The sequence below is a fragment of the Megalops cyprinoides genome, chromosome 19, assembly GCF_013368585.1.
Source record: "Megalops cyprinoides isolate fMegCyp1 chromosome 19, fMegCyp1.pri, whole genome shotgun sequence".
Taxonomy (NCBI): Eukaryota; Metazoa; Chordata; class Actinopteri; order Elopiformes; family Megalopidae; genus Megalops; species Megalops cyprinoides.
Window position 1 is genome coordinate 19,550,940 of NC_050601.1, and position 19,845 is coordinate 19,570,784.

The following is a 19,845-nucleotide window of genomic DNA, read 5'->3' on the forward strand; positions in this document are numbered from 1 at the left end:
CTTGGCGAGCTATTCAAAACCAATTGGAAATGAACACAGAAAGGGTATCCAAATACGGTGAGGAAATACTTTACCCAGCTGAAGAGCTTGCATTTTGCGACAAAGAAGTGACCTGGAAATGCTCCGGAGAAAATCGGACTAGGGTTTATAGCCTTTCAACTGCGTGATAAAGTGCAGACAAAGCAGACGAAGATGATACCATACCTTTACGTTTACGTTGTCATAATTTAAACTTTCTCCGCTTTTGTCTACTTATGTGTGTTGGAAGCAAACAGGCAGTGGTCTCAAAAAGGACACACGCCAGTTGAGATAGCTTTAGAAAGAGCAGCATATAATTTTTTTTCTGGCTAGCTGCATAAACATTCAAATAACATGTGACCTTGTACATAAAACTCTTTTTTTCAGTATTTTTAGTTTCGATAATACGCGTATTCAGTATTGATATCGTGGACTTAGGCGATTCGTTTTGACAGCAAATGAGCCTTATGGCGCATTTATTTTCCTTAAATATAATTTCATCTTGAAAAAAACAAAAACAAGAACGAAAAAAATTCTATGGTAACCAGGGTGGCCATCTCCGTGTGGCCCTGGTGTCGGCCTCGCAGTGGAGCCTTTGCGCTATGGACAGTGCGCCTTCAGCCCTCTTGATCTTGCATGCCTTGCCCGTTGCATCAGGCCACTGTATCAGCCCTCTTAAGCCCCCGAGGGGCAGAGTAACGAGCACGAGAGGAGGCATTCTCGGCTGCCTTGGATTTCGCTGAAACCGAAGATTCGCGGAAGCGGACAGGGCTCTGCGTGCGAGAACACTCGGGTCGGACGCGGCTGCGCGCATGCCTTTCAGTCCCACGTGCTCTTCGGGGATTGATAGGGCTTAAAAATGTTCAACAAACTGTCGATACAAACAAGGATGTCCGTTTTCATAATCCATTAGGTCGCTTTGACACTTGAATCCACAAGTAACTGATATACATTTCAGTGCACGGTTGCTTGTAAGCGGTATTCCAAAACGCTGGCCAACCTTTTTCTCGTGAGACCCCGAAGACTACTGGAAGACAGGTAAGCTTTCCAGGCTACGACAGACGAGTGGCACTTCCCCGTGTCGTGTATTGGTTCCAGAACAGATAAATTCCGTGAATTATCCGTTGTGTGATCTATGCAAGAGGGAACCTTAGATCTTCACGCAGTGGCGGAGCTTTTGTCTGCTAACAGATTAGACGGATGCCTTTAAATAGGTAACCGAGAAACTAAAGGGCAGCTCTATTTCCCTTCACCCTTCCCCCGTCTCTCTATCTCTATCGGACTTTCCTTCTCTCTCTCTTTCTCTCTTTAGTTCGGACTGGCTCTTAATTCCACGAAAAGCTAACACACTCCCAAACTTAGGCATCTTTTAAGAAGTTCTTAGAAAGTTCAGAACTGGAAGGTATACAATTGCTAAAGGAATAATAAATGAGTGAGACGCTCTGCGAACGGACCTTGAAGGTTGGTGTAAAAAGAGGGTGCATGTGAACATGATTTATGACCCTGACGAGGATTGTTTGCACTTAATTTAGCCCAACCTTTCCCCCAAATGTTGCCTTACGGTAAGCATGGCAGCATTCTTTTAGTTTCGCTTTGAAAATGTTCTCACATATCACTGGGTACAAAACAACAGCCGTTCGACAAAACTGCAAACTTATTTGGCAATTTGAATAATATCGTCTATGGAAGATAAACAAATCATTCAAGTTGACCGTTAAGTGTTTTAAAAACTTATTAACAAAACTCTCAGAGGTGGAGAGCGTTCTCTTTACGCATCGAAGCGTAATGGAATGAGTAATTTGATTTCAGAATACCACTGAAAAAAGATATGTACACCTATATCTTTAGGCCCATGTCTACACTAGTTCACTCTAATATATTAGCGCACAAAACATCATTCCATGTCAGAAGTCTTTGACATGGAAAATATTGATTTGACTTTTTAGGTCTTGAAGCCTGTTTTTCCAGTGTGTGACCTGCGGAGAAAGCCTGAATAACGGAAACATTTTTGCGACATTGACATACGTCTACATGCATGGGAATATCAAAATGGGTACAGAGGCTACAGTGCCTTTAATCATTAAGACTTCGCGGGCTGACTGGAGCATCCCGCCGCTTTCCATGTTTGCTTCGTGGTAGCTCCAAACTGTGCTTTTCACAAACCCTCCCTTACTTTGTTGAAAGAAAGTATAACAAATTGCCTCCAAGTCTTTTTTGGCGAGCACCCCGTCACGTGGTTTGGCCCGCTCTCTCCAGCTGCCTGGTTTTAGCCAGAAAATTGTTCTGCCCTGTACTCCGGCCGTTCTAGCTCAGTTTCGTTAGCCCCCAGGAAAAATGGGAATCCCGACCCAGTGGTTTGCGTGCCTTAGTGCAACACAAGAATAAAACCACAAAACCCTGTGTGCCTGTAATTGAACAGATTTTATCATACATCACCGACACAAGTGAACAGCGAAGAATAACTGAAAACACAATGCGATGCGTCACTGTGTAAGTGTCGACAGCTGTTGATGTTTTGCATATTTTCACTGTACAGTGTGTTTGTTAGCCTGGCCTCCCCTTAGCAATGTGTATGTTTTTTATTACTACAATGACTATTGTAATTAAGGACAGAGTAACAAGCAGACCCTGACGCACACGCCCAAGATGCATACATAATTAGCAGTCGCGATGTAGCTATGTAAATTGTGAAATGGAAAATTTCGTTTCAATGAATCTTATTTCATAGTCGTAAAGAAATTTTACTCAATGAACTGTAAGCCATTGCAAACTGGACATGAATAGCAGTATTGTGTGTATTTTTTTCATCATATTCCTCCCCTGTTATATTTTGTGAAGCTGGCAGATTTGAGGTCTCGCGAGTGAAGAGGGCAGTTTGACCCACGCTCCTCCCAGTCCGCGTGACCCTTTGTCTGTGCCCTCTGCTTGGACTCTCTGTTAAAGATTACTTCTTTGGACAATTCTGATTAAAAATTAACTCGACTTTCTTAAGAAGGCCCTGGTTAAGGAATAGTGGAGATTTTCTAAAGAGCTGAGCAAGGGAGACTAGACCCTTCGCTGTATGGGGCATTGGTCCACTTAAGAAAGTCTAGGAAAGCAACATTCTTCCATATTCTACTCCTGCCTAGCATAGATTATACGACCTTTCTCGATGATAATGTTTTAGATAAATAAACCTCAAAACGTATACCAGTGAAATTATAAGCAAGCATAGAAAGTTCAGCATTAATTCATTCCCAAAATAAAAGACATTTAGCCAGGACATTTGTCCTGAACTTTGAATAGCACACCATCTTAAGTGTTACTTTTATCCAATAAAACAATGTATCCAAATAATTGTGCTTATCGATAATCTCTTCAGAGTATGTTCGTGAAAAATAAAAGTAAGTCTTATATGTTACTGTGAGTCAAAGGTGAAGACAAATGTCGAGCGAATCCAGCCTTCAGTTAGCTCGCATTGATATTGACACGAGAGTAAGGATTGCAGGGCACAAATAAAGAGTCGAATTATAATCCACAGATATTTGGGCAGAGGGATATCTGCGTGGGAGTAAACCAAACCCCCTTCTCTGCGCCCTCCAGTGAGAAGTGCAGAAACCCCTGTTAAGATTGCAGCCAGAGACCTCGCATCTCTCCTCTTCCCCACGAGTGAGAAGTGTTGAAAGTCATATGTCATCCGCCAGGATGAGAAAGAAAAAAGAATAGTCTCTCCTCTCCCTGCAAGTCGCCTCTTTCCATTTGGATTGCAGTCGGTCGAGCTGGATCCGATTCAAATGTGAAGCCTGGCGAAAACACATTCACAAAGACAAGGAAAAAAAATCTGGCAATTTTTGGGCGTTTTTTGGATGAACAGGGGGACCAAATCGCGAATAATTCTGGAAAATTAAAGAAATTGTGTATTTCTGAGAGCTCGAGCATGGGAAATGTTACGTTTTAGAATCACCTTTGAAATCAGAGGATGTTGACGCAGGCGGATCATGTGATCTGGTAATTCGAGGCATTATTTTTGGCATTTGGAAGGGCCCTTGTCATCTTGCAGTGTGTTTCACTCAGCCACCAACTCTGCTAATAGTAATGCCAAGTAAATAACACAACAAATGGGATAAAGTCGGGGTACATTACGAGGGAATTCAAATGTACCTCCGTTGATTGATCATTAATCTGGTGAGTTATTACTCTTCAACGCTTAGGTCATTCGAAAGCCGAGGACTAATCTGTCAAACGAAATCACAGCTACGCCGCATGCCCTCCGTATTTGTCTGGGTTTTTTGTTCCCAATTCAAACTTTAGAAGCAAGGCACATGCTAGCTGGTAATAGGAATAATTTCGACCGTGGAATACGAACTAGAGTACTACTTGGGAGAATGTGAGGTATTCGCCTCCTGAAGCTTAAGGAGATAACGGGGAAAAAACCTGACCACAAAGTTTGAGCCAAGCCGCCGATGAATTTTTTGCTACCTCTGTATGTGGTTTAGATGGTCTTAGTGCACATATTGGAAAAGCGAAACAAAGTATTTTAGACCCCCGATACCTTGCTGTTTTTTGTATGTATTTGGGTATGTGCATTATTGCTTTGTTGTATCCCCTGCAGAAATTAGATAAATTCTTTTCTTGCTTATTATTATTATTATTATTATTATTGTTATTTAGGCAAGCCTTTCACAGTTCAGAAGTTTCGTTGATTTTAGTTGAATTCGCACTCAGTATTGGTTGCTCCTTGAATGTTTGATATCGGCTGACTCTTACATTGTGGAACTGGTTAATCTTCTGCATAAAGATGCATCGTCTCTTTGTTCTGCTGTGTAACGCTGCGAGCTCGAGGCCGTAGTGCTCTGGTCTTCATAGGTAACTTATTTTGTCCGTGTTGGGCTTAAGTTCGTTTGCATTCGGAAGAAGATGAAAAATCAAGCGAGCGGCTTACACCGGTGAAAATGTAGCCGGAGCGACAGGGATGGAGGAAAGCCAAATCAGTGTGTGGAAGCAATAAATAACTTTATAGTGCTATAGGCCGCAGAGCCGAGGAGGTCAGGGAATCCTCTTTGTGATTTATGTGCTTGGGTGCCTGTCAGGAGCCATGCAAGCCAGCGTGAACGTTTTTATTCTACTCCAGTAAGATCTATCCTATGCAAACCACCAAGATGATTTTATTTATTCTCCCTCTGTCGCTCTGCGCGTGTCTTATATTCTACCATTTGGTGTATATATCCACGCACTGACATACATACATAAACGCTGCCGTTTTTCTGGGAGCCGCCCTTTCTTGATTATTTTCTCTTCGTTTCCAGCATGGTAGTGTGAATTTATTTTTGTTATTTTCGTTCCTGCGTTTCTGTGTACGATTTTTTGGTCTATCCTCAATTTATTTCGTTCACCACTAACATATTGGTGTGATTAATTTGTGCTTGAATTTATTATTATTATTATTACTATTATTATTATTATTATTATTATTATTTTGCTGTTTATATTCGTTATGGTAATGGCACGACCTCGTTCGGAATAAACTTTTATTGAAACATTAATGAATTGCCCTTCCGATTAATTTCTTACCAAATTCTTTTAATTAATTGCAAGTAGGACCTTGAATGTCGAAGTTGCCCCGGGATGATCTTATCTGATGCTACTGGAGGAAATTAATTTTAACATTTGATCATTTCTGTACTTTTAAGATGGTACACTTAGGAATGATAATGATCACGAAGCGAAAGAATGCAACAATGAAATAATAATAATAATAATAATAATAATATTTTTTCAGCACAAGTTAAAAACTGGAAGAAAGACAAAATGTTTATTATTGCAGAAATGATCGAGCCGTTACATCCTGACATTGCAAATCAAGGGAAATGACTGATCATACATGAATATGGAATCAGACACAGAGAACCAAATGGAAATACAAGAATACATGAATATAATAAATCAATGAAAACGTGTTGCCAGGGTGCACCCAGATTGTGTTCGATTGCGGGCCATTTTTATCTGTAGATCTGAAAAATAATTTAGGTTAATCATACCTGTCACGATAGAAAAAGTCGAATAGCCTCTCAGTTCGATTTTTCTACAAGGGGTCGCCTGAACAGTATTGAATTTTCTGCGACCCCTTTGATCGCATCTTTCTCTCTTTTTTTTCTTTTCTAGTTTTTACACCACTTCAAGACGCTATATTCTTGCATAATATCTAGTGCTGATAAACTGCATTATCGAGGTAAGTGATGAAGTTTTCATGTGCACTGCAAATGTATTGATCTTGTCTCGTTTTGTGGGAGGTCAATATTCACATGCAAAGTATTTGAAATGTTTATTGTAAAATATTGTCTATGAACTTATTTGACAGAGTATGAAATAATTACATTCATGTAGTGGCCGACATTAGGGCTTCAGTCGAATAAAATATATTACTTGAAATACATTACGATTATCATCATGAAGTGGCCCATATTAAGATTACATGTAAACAGTTAAAGTCGAGTATGATTTTTGTGGCTTGTGACAAGTTTGTTTATATGCTGCAATTGTGAAAATAGTGCTTAACAGGGAGTCATGATGATAAAACTGACTCCAACTTTTTTAAACAGTGAAGAAATTGGATTTTGCTCGAGTACCCTTCAAGTAAAATCACGATAACATGGGGCCATATTCGTTTTAGAGCTGTCGGAAAATGACAGTCAAACGAATTGTTTTCCGTTTATGTTTTGTCTTTGTGAACGAATTTTGTGTCGATTATGCATTACAGATACATAAATTGGTGGATGTTGTACTTCTTCGTTAGCACTAGTAGTAGATGTTTACATCCCGGTGTTTATAAGCAAGGGTAATGGTCGGGGCGAATGCTGCATCATGTACATTAGTCATGTGTTTCATTTGCACCAGACCGTACGCGGCTGTGTAAACAAATCGAAATACAACTCCAGCTATCAAGAAGTAATATATTTTAAGATCCCCCCCTCGCTCTCTCTCCCTCCCTCTCTCTCTCTCTCTCTCTCTCTCTCTCTCTCTTCTGCACGCATATGAAGACATATTCACCTATATCAGCGCATTTCATACTCCTGTCACACTCTCAGGTCATGTCGCGAGCCTGTTCTTGGATTGTTTACCGGGGTTATATTCTACCAATGAACTGCTTTCCCTCAGTCTGATGAGCTGGTATTCCACCTTGCATAAAAAAGAAAACGCATCCATATCCTGTTCCAACTTAAACAAAGGCAAAGCATGAGAACCTCCTCTCCACCTCCTGCCGCTATTATGAGTTGAGGGAAATGGACTGAAATCCTCCTCTTCAGTCTTTCATCAAGGAGCGGCAGCATGTTTTAATCCAAACCGTGCGCTAACACATATCTTGCCAGAGCACACATGAGTGGGTTTACCGGCTATTGACCCTCATCTGTGTCACCTTTCAACATCTGTCTACACACACACACACACACACACACACACACACACACACACACACACACACACACACATATGTGTGCGTGCGTGTAAAGAAGCGGATATTTCCAGCTCTCTTAGCAGATCCCACTGTTTTGTGACTGTATGTAAAATACGTTTTGTATTAATTGATTAGTAAGCGTTTTTATTTTTCTTCCTTAGTTTCTCTTTAGCTATAGTTTCACGAACAATGCTGGGTGGAAAAGTTGCAGACACCTACATTTTTGTCCCTAGTCTTCCTCCTACATCGCGCCAGATCCTCTCTATTGAAGTACCCACGCCAAATCTTTTTAAAGTCACTGTTCACAGCTATGAGGTGAAGTAGAGGTAGCAAGTCATGCACCGCAAAGATGAAAGTGAATAAAAGTTGGGGGGGCTTGGAGGTGGATCAGTGATGTAGAAAGACAGGCGAAGGCACGTCACGTTTGTTTCCCATTTGCTGTTGACTCTGCTTTCTTCTCTCCTTCTAAGTTTTGTAATGGTGATTTACCTTTTCAGTCCCCTTGGTGTCAAAATCTCACGCGCTAAACAACAACAACAAAAACAGGAAACTTCGCTACACGCTCCCTTGTAAGTGTTTTTAAGACTTTAATGGATTTGACGTGCCCCTAGCTGCTAAATATCACAGATAACATTCCTTTTCTCTCCTTTTAGCTGTTTGTTTTGTCACCCCTCCATTTTGGGATTTTGACATCCCTCCATCTCCTCCTGTGATCTATTCCACAAAACTTTCTCTTTTCATTCGCCAGTCATTATTAGACAATCGTGCGTGCACGCGTGTAGATGGGACACAAGGTCTACCGTAAGTCATGAGGGAGTCAACGACGGAAGCTCGCCGCCGGTCATATAATATCCACCACAGTCAAAACTTGAGGCTTGACCCATTTACGAAACACAATTTGATTAAATTGACACCATGGCTGTGAAACGCTCAAATCGAAAAATCACTGGCTTGCCATCACTGCAGGCCTCTGTCCACCACGTCCGCAATTAGCATAATTTTTCACTAGTGACGCTGTGTTTGATGGGGATTCACACTCCTGGCCGGCATTCCAAGCCAGCTACCTTATTTCCAAATAGCGAAAAGGCCCTCTGTTCAGAACAGCAAAAACAAACGACTAAAAGGAACAGACGAAAAGAGCAACAAAAAGAGGTGTATCAGGGAAATTTCACCACGAGCCGAGGTTCTGTTTGGATTATGATGTTAAGCTTTGCGCCGTGAAAGACGGGGGAAGTCTGAGGCCATTGTTATCAGCGAGCAGGGCGTACCAGTCGACAGGGCAGCCAGAATCTTACTGCCTGTCCATTCGCAGCCCCGGGCTTTCCTCGGATTTTTGATGTTATTCCATCTTCCCATCCCAAACGGACAGGATTCGCACAGGAATAACCACAGATTGCCTAACGGTAACCGCTTTACAGATACCGGTGTCCTAATATTCCGTACTAATTACAAAAAGGGGAAACAATTCTCATTTACTGATAGCACCGAAGCTGGATGGGGAAATATATGATGTCTGCTCGTACTTCCCACGTCGGAGGCTAAGGTAAGACGGACTAGAATAGGCTATCAGTTTGTGAATGGCGGAGTATGTCCCAGTGATTTATGACCATATGACTCCAATCGCGGTTCAAGAAGAGTTCACAATGCTTTAAGCTTCCTTCCATGCCGCAACTCCTCTTTTTTTCTCTTTGCATCTCTATCCTGTTGTGCTGCGATATTTCTTTGTAAATAAACTAGGCTAAGGATTTGGTGCTATTTATATTTCCCAGCTAAATGCATGTTAGGATTCACCTTTACTTCGGGACAGATGTCGATTCCTTTATAGCAAAACTGGATTTCTGAACACTTTAATTTCTTGTAATTTTTTTTTGCACATGAACAATTTAGGCGTTTTCGTGATTAAATTCATAAACACGGGCCTGTGTCATTTTTTATTTGAACGCTGGGCTAAGCGAGATTGCTGGGGTTGAATTCCGCGTATTTCGTACCGTATAAAACGTTATTGTGAAAACGAACGTGGAAAATGCCCCCATTTTGCTTGTGTACGCCGTAAAACATACACATATTTTAAATTTTAACAACGCTTACATCGAAACGAGCCAAATAGTAGGTCGTCGTCGACTTGCCGTTGTGTATTTGGGTTCTTCATCTGCATGCTCTACTTGCTTAATCCTGGTAAAATAGGTTACATCCTAGGAAAACGACCTTGTTTTACTTCAATACACAGATACTGGAAATTATATTTATTATTTTTTTTCAGCACAGCGCATTTATTGATATGTGTTGTTCTTGCTGTGATTTTTCCCCCTAACAAATGCTTGGAGTAAATAATAAGGATTCCGGCCGTCTGTGTGTAAGATGAATGACGGACATTAGTGACATGTTGAGAGTGATATATAGAAGCTGTAGCCTATGTACCCCATCACAGACACATAACCGTCGCTTTATTCTGTTCACACTTTGCTTTCTCAGAACACTTCATTCTTAATCTTGGATTTTTATTGGCGTAGAAAATACGCCGTTTTAAACTGTATTTATCAAGTAAACAGCAATCTAAGCTATTGAAACCAATTATATGAGTTATCATAGCGTTTTGCTATACTTTTTGTGTGGATTGTTTTTGATTTCAAAAGCATTGTGATGTGCGTGTATATTGAGGTTGCAGGGGTAGCCTGAACTGCTTTCGAGAGATAAGCTTCGTGATTGTTATTCTCAAATTGATGTCAATTTATTTGTGATAGACATCCTAGAAATGAACATAGTTGCTTTTCCATCAGTGTTTGTTGATGTTAACATCATTATTTTATACTTAAATGCTGGGAGACGTCTCAAAATGCATTTTTTTGGAGTGCAAGGCAAGTAAATCTTCTAAGCAATTGGGCTGCAAAATAATTTCAAAATATAATATTTGTAACTAGGTTATGAGCTCGAAAAATGAATCTAGATGCATTGGTAGTGTTAGAGAGAAGCCTTCGCCATTCAGCCGGGTTTTCATCTTTGGAGGGGTTCTCTGGCCGAACGAGCTTAATGAATCAAACCGTCCGACGTTTTCATTACCTTTAAATGACCACAGGAGCCAGAAACAAAGTTATGGCTGTCTTTTTATATTTTCATGTTGTCCAAACACATTATGTAACAGCACAAAAACAAAACAGGGAATTCCCCAAGGTCACGTGTGCGCTGACTTTGGCCTCAGAAAACACGGAGTATAATATATTTCGTAACGTCATAACTGAAATGGTCCATATTTTGTGAATAATATAAGCCGGTGGTTGTGTGCAGCATATCGATGCGTATATAGCATTCTTTAGAGCTTACTAAGGACACTGCTAAATGCGTTAAGTATTTTCAGTTAATATAATCCTAAAAAGTACATTTGTCAAAATGGATAAATCTGTTAATCTTACCTCTGTCAAGTTAAATGGTATTAAATTATAGGATACCTGGTCATTTTGACATTTTTAAATGTTGTTTAACCCATTAATTATGTAGGCAAACTTGAAGTCTTGTAATTCCCCTTCTTGATCTCTGCAGTAAAATACCACAGCCATCGTTATCTCATATCCTTAGCTGGCTGCGTACACATCTGTAAAAAATATGGTTTTCATTATAAGCAGGTGATTGTAATATCTTAAAATGAAACACAGCATAAACAGAAGTCAAATGTACAAAACCAGACGTTACAATCGCTGCATAATATTTGTACTGCAATGCAACATAGATTCTATGTGTTTGCTCATGGCGGTGAATGTATGTTGTTATATATGTGAGTGATATACACAGAGTGAAGGAGGGAGGGGAGGCGCTTGTGGTCTGACATGGCATCTGCGAAACGGGTTGTGGGAAAAGGCGCTATTCATGTCAGAATGCTTTTCAGTGGCTAAGATGGATTTATACCCGCGTCTCTCTTATGTGATTCCTAAAACCTTTCAGGTCAACTTCCAAGAGGCCACTGGAAGGAGAGTGTCACGTGACCTCGGGTGCCAATGTTCTTCCAGAAGGTCGTCGGGACCCTGGTAGCCGGTGACACTATTTTCGGAAATGCAGAAAACGACATACTACGACAACTCGACGCTTTTCGGGGGTTATTCGTTCCAAGGGGCCAACGGTTTCAGTTATGATGCTCAGCAACCGGCTTACCAGCCTTCGGCGCACCTGGAAAGCAGTTATCCGAGATCCGCCTGCTCGCTGCAGAACGTCGGCAGCAGCACGCCGCAGCAGCATGCCAAAACGAAAGAGCTCAACGGGAGCTGCATGCGCTCCGGTCTGCCACCTGAACATCACCAGGCACCCCCGGTCTCTCCGCCCCAGAACGCCGCCAAAAACACCAACAGCAGTGCGGCGCAGCAACCGGGCAGCAGCGGCAGCGGAGGCACAACGAAAGCAGCCGCCAAATCCTCCTCCCACCCCCCAAACCCCAATCTCACCAAGCAGATATTCCCCTGGATGAAAGAGTCGAGGCAGAACTCAAAGCAGAAAAGCAGCTCACCAAGCACGAGTTCAGCTAATGGTGTGTGCTCCCTCTTTGTTCCTGAGATGCTATATAGGCCAGCTTGCATTTTCAAATAAAACATCAAATATTTTGCTGTAGAACACCAGGTCCATTAAGTCATGCTTGCACAATGATCACTTCTTGTTCTTGCGGCGTATCTACGACAAACGACTCACAAAATGGCTTTTTTTCAATTCGAGATTTTTATTCCACAGTTAGGCTGGTGGTATAAGTGGCATAAATAACGGCATAGCTGCATTTCGACGAGGAATGCTGTTACAAGCAGAACCAACCGCTGATATTGTTTTCCTGAAAATCATACACCCCTACAATTGATTAGCTTTTATTGACACACAATTTTACTTGAAAATGGTGAAAGAAATGGTGTGAAATAAATATACGTAAAGTATAATTTAGAGTAGTCATCGAAATTCTCACACAAACCCAAATTAATACATGCTTCACCTTTTTCATTTAGCCAATAAATGTTAAATAAAAAATCAACCACAGGAACCCGCAGATGAGCTTTTAACACATGGTTCTAGATGTGTTGGTTGAATTTAATAAAACCAATTACATTTATTACGTCCATGCTGCATGGATCTAAAGTAGCACAGTCCATGGGCGACTGATACAATTTTCATACTCCAGGTCAGTGTTGGGGCTCAGATCTCTTAATAACTGCCAGCGTTATGAAGTGGTGACGACTAATATCTCAGGTTAAGTTCCGTTGCCTGTTCCCTGCTTTATTAGGGAATGATGCATTCAATTTATGTATGTAGTAATTATGTTTTATTTCATTTCCAGCGGAGAGCAGCGGTGGCGAGAAAAGCCCCCCGGGTTCTGCGGCCTCCAAAAGAGCGCGCACAGCTTACACGAGCGCGCAGCTGGTGGAGCTGGAGAAGGAATTCCACTTCAATCGCTATCTCTGTCGGCCGCGTCGCGTGGAAATGGCCAACCTGCTCAACCTCAGCGAAAGACAGATAAAAATATGGTTTCAGAACCGACGAATGAAGTACAAAAAGGATCAAAAATGCAAAGGGATGGGCTCGTCTTCTGGTGGGCCATCTCCAGCTGGAAGTCCGCCCCTCCCAATGCAGTCTTCAGCCGCTTATATGAACTCCATGCACTCTATGACCGGTAACTACGACGCCCCCTCTCCGCCATCTTTTAATAAGTCTCATCAAAACGCCTATTCAATGTCTACGTCTTACCAACCCCCCATGAAGAGCTGCCCCTCCCAACATAAGTATGCCAACACTACGTCAGAATACGACCCCCATGGTCTACAGGGTAACGGTGGCAATTACGGAACTCCAAATATCCAGGACAGTCCTGCTTACGTTGGAGGGAGCTACGTGGACTCGATGCCTACCTCGGGTCCATCTATGTACGGCCTTAATCACCTGCCTCACCACCAGTCTAATAACATGGACTACAATGGTGCCGCGCAGATGCCAACAAGCCAACATCATGGACCATGCGAGCCCCATCCGACGTACACAGACCTTTCAGCGCACCATCCTTCTCAGGGTAGAATCCAGGAAGCACCCAAGCTAACGCATCTGTAGCAGTCTTGGAAATAAATTCAATAATTGGGGGCGCTGCTATGGGACTGACAACAAAAAATGACCTAGTGGTTTTCTGATATGTCCAAAAAAATCACGATATGTTTATGCCGCGGACTTTTGCTTTGAACGACATTTTCCTTCAGTTTACATGCTTTTTTTGTTATTTAGCGTATTTCAGACAACCCTAAACAGACACGTCCCTTAAAATGAAGTAGAAGAAAGAAAGAGACGCTTGGATAAGGGTTGGTTTGGCATAGTTACATGTTAGAACGTTTACTTTAATGGACCCTTTTCAGTGCAGCTTTCTTTATATGTAAAGCTTATGTCTGACTCGGCATGAATAGTCAGCCATGTAGACGTCATGAAGGAGCGCGCTAAGTGCTATACTCACAGTGGGTCAGACACTTCAAGACGGTGATCACATTGACAAAGCGCAAGTAAACCACTGGGTTGTTTTCGGTTAATTCCATTTCTCATATTACCTCTTTTTTCTTAAATCTGTCTCAATCCAGTCGTTATTGAATTATTCTGCGCTAGCTCCAGTACGAGAGCTATTGCTTCCTTTTGCCACAAGACCCCCCTGCTTCCGAATTTGGTGTGAGTGGAATCGACATTGAGTGTTAATAGTCATATGCATCAAAATGTTGTGGTATGCACAAAACTATACGTTTGATGAGTTGAGAACTCGTTTACAGGAACCTCATTTTCCCCCCTTTCTCCACTTCCCTGAAACTCCTTCCATCTCAATCTTTAGAGGGAACGCTCATCAGACAGCACTAACGCGCAAAGCCCACATTTTCTCAGCTGTCGATTTAACGTGAAAACAGGGTATACGTGAACATGTCCAGGGAGTACGGCTGAAGCGAAGACGTTTGGGTATTCCCTAAAGCTTTCTCGCCTGGACATCACTGTTGCACTTAGAGTTTACATTTTAACGGGAAAGAAAAAAAATATTTTGAAACGGAAGGCCTCCAATTAGCTCAATCCTGGGCGTCTGTCTGTATGTGTGTTCAAGTGAACATTCATAAATATATATTTATTTGTAATAGACAGTTTTAAATTTTCTTTTTTTGCATTATTTATCCCTACGTATTTATAAAAGTGTACTTTTTTAGTATTTACCTGTTATAAGGACGTTGTGTTTTTGTCATCGTAACAAATTTATTTTAGTTATTGTATTGTAGAGATGAGTAGTATTATGTTACCCTTGTACATAAATCGTGTAATGAGTTATACAGGAGGCATGAGGACGGAATCAGACTGTTCCTGAATAGTCGAGAATTAGATGAAGTGTAGCTAAACCCTTTTTGAGAACCTCCTTAGTTCTTTGTAGTCACTTTTATTTCTTTGTTAAGAGTTGTCTGTTAAACAATACTTTAATAAAAAACAAAAACTGTTATTCAGTTTTATCTGGCGTTTTGAGCATCTCAAACGAAGGATTGCATTTTTGCCACAATCAAAACTCAACGTCACTACATGCACACTCACGGTCACACACACACACACACACTCACACAATCCCAAGCAGACGCAGACTCGCTCTCTCACGTGCACACACAAGCAAGCAAATCCGGCCTCTTGAAAGTATGCGTTCCGTCTCTCCTCTCGGCATCGCCAGACTCGCTGAGAGAGTCCTCTGAGCAGACTGCCAGGGTCACGTGGTCCATGACCACGGCAAGCTTTAGGTCTATCAGGAAACAAGAAAAGAGAACACAGTGAAACACTTACAGATTCTAACATTAAGTGGAAAACATAGGAAATATTCATTTTAAATACTGCCAATTAGCAATGCAAATACAGCATACATTAAACTATGTCTTAAGGGAATGATTATATGTTTTTATTTAGTAGATTTAAAGATAAATATATCTGAAGAACAAACAAGCTTTAATAAGTACGACTTGGTATATACATGATTGATTTACGATTGAAGATACGTTTACAAATTGGCTGTTAGTGGTTCTACACGCTTAATTATCACAGCAACTATGGTATGGTTTTCACTATGGTATTGTATTCCTAGGTTTATTCCTGGTTAAATTTTATGCTTCCTCGTAACTGGGGTGCAAAAATCATTTTAGAAGGCATCAGAGTGTGAACCATAAGTGAAGAAAATAGGGACGAACCTGAGTTTATTGACTATTTACATTAAGATTATAATTTCTCTAATTTCTGTCATATATATATTTTAACTCTGATTTATTTTCCACAACTGAAAAGGCTCGCTGAAGCCCTTAAATGATTGATTTTACAAGCAAAGGTTTCAAAAAGAGTGTCTGCAGTATTTATGTCAATTCATTACAACGCAGCTTCCATTTCTGATAGCTATATTGTTTTAACATCCACAGATCACAAACATATGAAACACACAGGGACGTATCTTTCTAGGTCATAAAATTCCTCACAACATCGGGTGTGGCACAGGGTCATCATTAAGAATCTGAAAGCCTCAAAACACACAGCCTACCTTTAAAGCGCAAGTTATTGGTAGCGGTTTTCAGATTTTAAACGCTCCTGATAACGCACAATCGACATGTTCGAAAATGGCACGAGGCCTCCATGACTGAACGTGCTCTGCTCGTTATTTCTCACAGGTCCCTCGAACAGAGAGGCCTGTCGCCGGCTTTTACTTCATTTAAAATACTGCCCACACCCACGCACATTTTTCTTCCTTTTTTTCCCCAACGAAGAAAGAAACGACGTCCCAGCGTGTATATTTTTAGGCACAAATAACGCTCAGAACGAGTGAGGTTAAAGCAGCAGCCTAACTTAAAAAGTAAAACAATTTAATGTTTCATATTGCAGAGATATTGCGATATTACGCCTGTCGTGTAACGTCAGCTTAATGTGTGAAAACCTATAAACCCACAAGGAACGAGCGAGGGCTTCCTTTGTTATGATCAGGAGGAAAGGAGAGGGAATTCTTTTGGGTGCTCGCAGCACTCTCTGTCAAGCCTTTTGGCGACAAAAAGATTGATCACTGGTATTATTTTACCACGTCGTTTCTAAAAATATCTTCTCCGTGCTAATTCACTTCAACCTTGTTACAAATTCACACCTAAATAGATTATTTCTAAATATTATGGTCTTTTCCTACGGACACGTTAGAAAATATATTAGCTATGTAACAAATTATAATAAGTGCAGAGATCCGACATTCCTGTTTGGAAACAAGGATTCCCAGCTGAAAACGCGACCTCGCAATGAACTTTTTGAACACTGTAAACAGAGACTACTTTTTAGAGGAAGAGTCAGGCCTGCTGGGTTACAATGTTAGGATGTACACACATACACACACACAAACACACACACACACACACACACACACACACACACACACACACACACACACACACACACACACACACACACACACACATTTATACATTTTTGTTAGATCCCAAATTACACTAACCTGGATGTTCATGCAGTGTCCAACCGAGTGGTGGTTCCAGTCATGAAAAAAAATTCTATAGTGTCTGAATGGTGATTGCGAGGAAGCTGCTTTTCTACAGTACAGCAAAATAATATCAGCTTCTTGCTCCAAGGGACTGCCTGTCGTTGTGAAAGAATGTTCCTTTCACTTTGAGTATCTGTTCGCCTTGTCAGAACTTTAAAGATTAATGACCTGCACTTATAAATACCCTGTTTTCCATACTATGGTTATGCTCTTTGCAATCACCTATAGGTACTGAATTACATCACCGCAAATAACCTCTTTTGTCTGGATTAATGGCCACACACAGACTCCCACGCGCTATTGCGCTTTGAGACACATAGCCATAGAAAGCATTTTTTTAAATATCAGGCTTTCTAACAGAACTAAAATCAATACCCCGTATTTTTGTATCAATTTGAGAAAATATTGTTTCTTTTTTACACCAGGCCCCGAATCACTATTGGATGTTTTTGATCATGTGACCACGAATTGGATGCATTTTCTCCCATAGCCTTCAGTTTAGCAGATCCAGGTCCCCATACGCCAGTAATATCACCAATATACACAATTATTTAAGATCGCAAATACACTATAGCGAGACACACAATTACTCGGGTTTTTATTTAATTTAATTTTATTATTTACATACTCCGCCTGCGTTCTGATCAGGAGAAGCTATGAATTTTGAATTTGAGAGGGAGACTGGGTTTATAAACAGCCAGCCTTCTCTTGCAGAGTGCCTGACGTCTTTTCCCACTGTCCTGGAGTCATTTCAAACTTCATCAATCAAGGACTCGACATTAATTCCTCCTCCTTTTGAGCACACGATTCCCAGCCTGAATCCCTGCACTAACAGCCAGGCGCGACCGAGGAGCCAAAAACGGGCTGCTAATGGCCTCCTGCTCCGAACACCGCCGCAGCAGGGCCCAATCGCACCGGAGAGCAACAGCCCACCGGCGCCCGAGTTCCCGTGGATGAAGGAAAAGAAATCCTCGAAAAAGTGCCAGAAACCCGGCTATACCACCACCTCCTCCTCCCCCTCTCCTGCGTCCTCCGGCTTTGTCGCTGCGGGACTTGAGTCTCCAACAGGTCTGTATACCAAATCAAGTAAATGTCATCATTTATTCCTATTTATTATTATTTTGTGCAGTGGCTGCTAATTTGCATATATTGTGCTAAGAAAATCACACACATTGTGGCGTGATACTAGCTAACTGATGGTACTCCATTTGTATTTCTGGTGTTGACAATTGGATATCTTGTGCTAACCATGCATATTTTATTAGTTTGTTGCCATATCTTTGTTAGCATCTTGTTTTGCTTGCAAATAAAGTGCTACAGACAACGTCGTCGTCATGCGCGGAGTTTTCTTCTGTGAAGATGTAGTGATAAATACAAAACGGTCTGTTTTCGTTATAAGTTTCAACACTGGGATATTTATAAGCGGTGCTTCCTAACGTAGTTTAATATGAAAATACGCGAGTGTATTGGAGAACAAAACACATGTATGTATAGCCTGCAAATTCTAATTTTAAACACCTTAACATTTCCGTTGCAGTCAGGTTTACAATAATCATCTCTCAGGACTCGGGGTGGCCATGTTGGATGTCAGTATTTAATATTAAGGCTTTGGGATAAAACAAAACCCAGGGCTTGGGAGACGAGTGAAAAAATGTACTGTATGTGACGTGAGATGCTCTTGACATTATAAAAGCTTAATGTACAGAATCGAAACACATATAACAGAACGGCAGTGGCTAAGTACATTGTTTTTATTATGAATATTTGTATTATGAATGCAGTATTTCACTGTTGCTATGCGTTCTAACGAACAGGAAAGCACAGGGAACTTATGCTGGTTTAACTCTGCACAGCCAGCAAATAAAGCCTCTTGTTCTTTTACTGATTTCTGGTTTATTTTGTGGCGCTTACAGAGGCACAGACTGGACTGGACAATGGAAGCGGATCCCGGCGACTCAGGACAGCCTACACAAACACGCAGCTCCTGGAGCTGGAGAAAGAATTCCACTTCAACAAATATCTCTGTCGGCCCCGTCGCGTGGAAATAGCAGCTCTGTTGGATCTAACCGAGAGGCAGGTCAAAGTGTGGTTCCAGAACCGCAGGATGAAGCACAAACGCCAGACGACATATCACAAGGAAGGCCACGAAGGTGACCCGGGCGGGTTCGAGCCTCTGGAAGGAACGGACGCTGCCTCCCCGTACTCGAATCAACCGCTAGAAGCGTCGGGCTCTGCAGCCTCGGAAAGTGAAACGTGCAACTCGGCCTCTTCCTATCCGAATAGCAATGACAATAACCAGCCCACTCCTGAGGAGAGCCAGTCGACCCGACAGAAGCCTGCATCTGCCCCTGACAAAACTCCAAGGTTCCCCCTCTACCCAACGCCCACTGCAGATAACACAGCAACAATGGGCAACGGCTGCGCATCTGGCTCGGATAATTCGTTTTCGGAGCCACAGGACGCCGCCTCGCTCGCCGATTTGAATTTCTTTCCTGCCGATTCCTGCCTACAGATTTCTGACGCTCTGTCGCCCAGTCTGCAAAGCTCCTTAGACAGCCCAGTAGATTTCTCCGAGGAAGACTTTGACTTGTTCACGAGCACCCTCTGTACTATAGATTTACAACATTTACAATTTTAACTTGCAAAAAAGTCGAAAAAGAAGACGACAGCCTTCCCCGTTAACAATGCCATAAATCATTGTGGCATTTTGGCTAGAGAGTCATTTCTATTTTTATTTAGGAAATATCACGTTTAAGGTACTCTAGTTCAAAAATTGTGACGGAAGGAAACAACTATAACGTTTTGTTCTATTTAAATCAGGACTGCCCCTGTCCAAATTTCAGGTATTTGTTTTTTTTTATTTTGTGGATGT

The 19,845-nt window shown here is 41.5% G+C and overlaps 2 protein-coding genes across 5 annotated transcripts; both read left to right on the forward strand.

The window, feature by feature from the left end:
* The first annotated feature begins 852 nt into the window (after positions 1–852).
* Positions 853–14,497, forward strand: LOC118794110 (homeobox protein Hox-B3a-like). 4 transcript variants are annotated; one of them, XM_036552269.1, is made up of 4 exons: positions 853–1,056; positions 6,160–6,226; positions 11,384–11,960; positions 12,750–14,497. In XM_036552269.1, the coding sequence occupies exons 3-4, from the start codon at positions 11,492–11,494 to the stop codon at positions 13,511–13,513; spliced, it is 1,233 nt and encodes a 410-aa protein (XP_036408162.1). In that variant the 5' UTR covers positions 853–1,056; positions 6,160–6,226; positions 11,384–11,491; the 3' UTR covers positions 13,514–14,497. The 4 variants fall into 4 exon arrangements, with proteins under 4 accessions (XP_036408162.1, XP_036408161.1, XP_036408163.1 ...); XM_036552268.1 differs by lacking the exon at positions 853–1,056 and adding an exon at positions 4,050–4,182; XM_036552270.1 differs by lacking the exons at positions 853–1,056; positions 6,160–6,226 and adding an exon at positions 4,050–4,182.
* Positions 14,498–17,626: 3,129 nt separating this feature from the next.
* LOC118794115 (homeobox protein Hox-B2a-like) lies at positions 17,627–19,643 on the forward strand. Its single transcript, XM_036552277.1, has 2 exons — positions 17,627–18,041; positions 18,887–19,643. The coding sequence occupies exons 1-2, from the start codon at positions 17,630–17,632 to the stop codon at positions 19,609–19,611; spliced, it is 1,137 nt and encodes a 378-aa protein (XP_036408170.1). The 5' UTR covers positions 17,627–17,629; the 3' UTR covers positions 19,612–19,643.
* Positions 19,644–19,845: the final 202 nt, after the last annotated feature.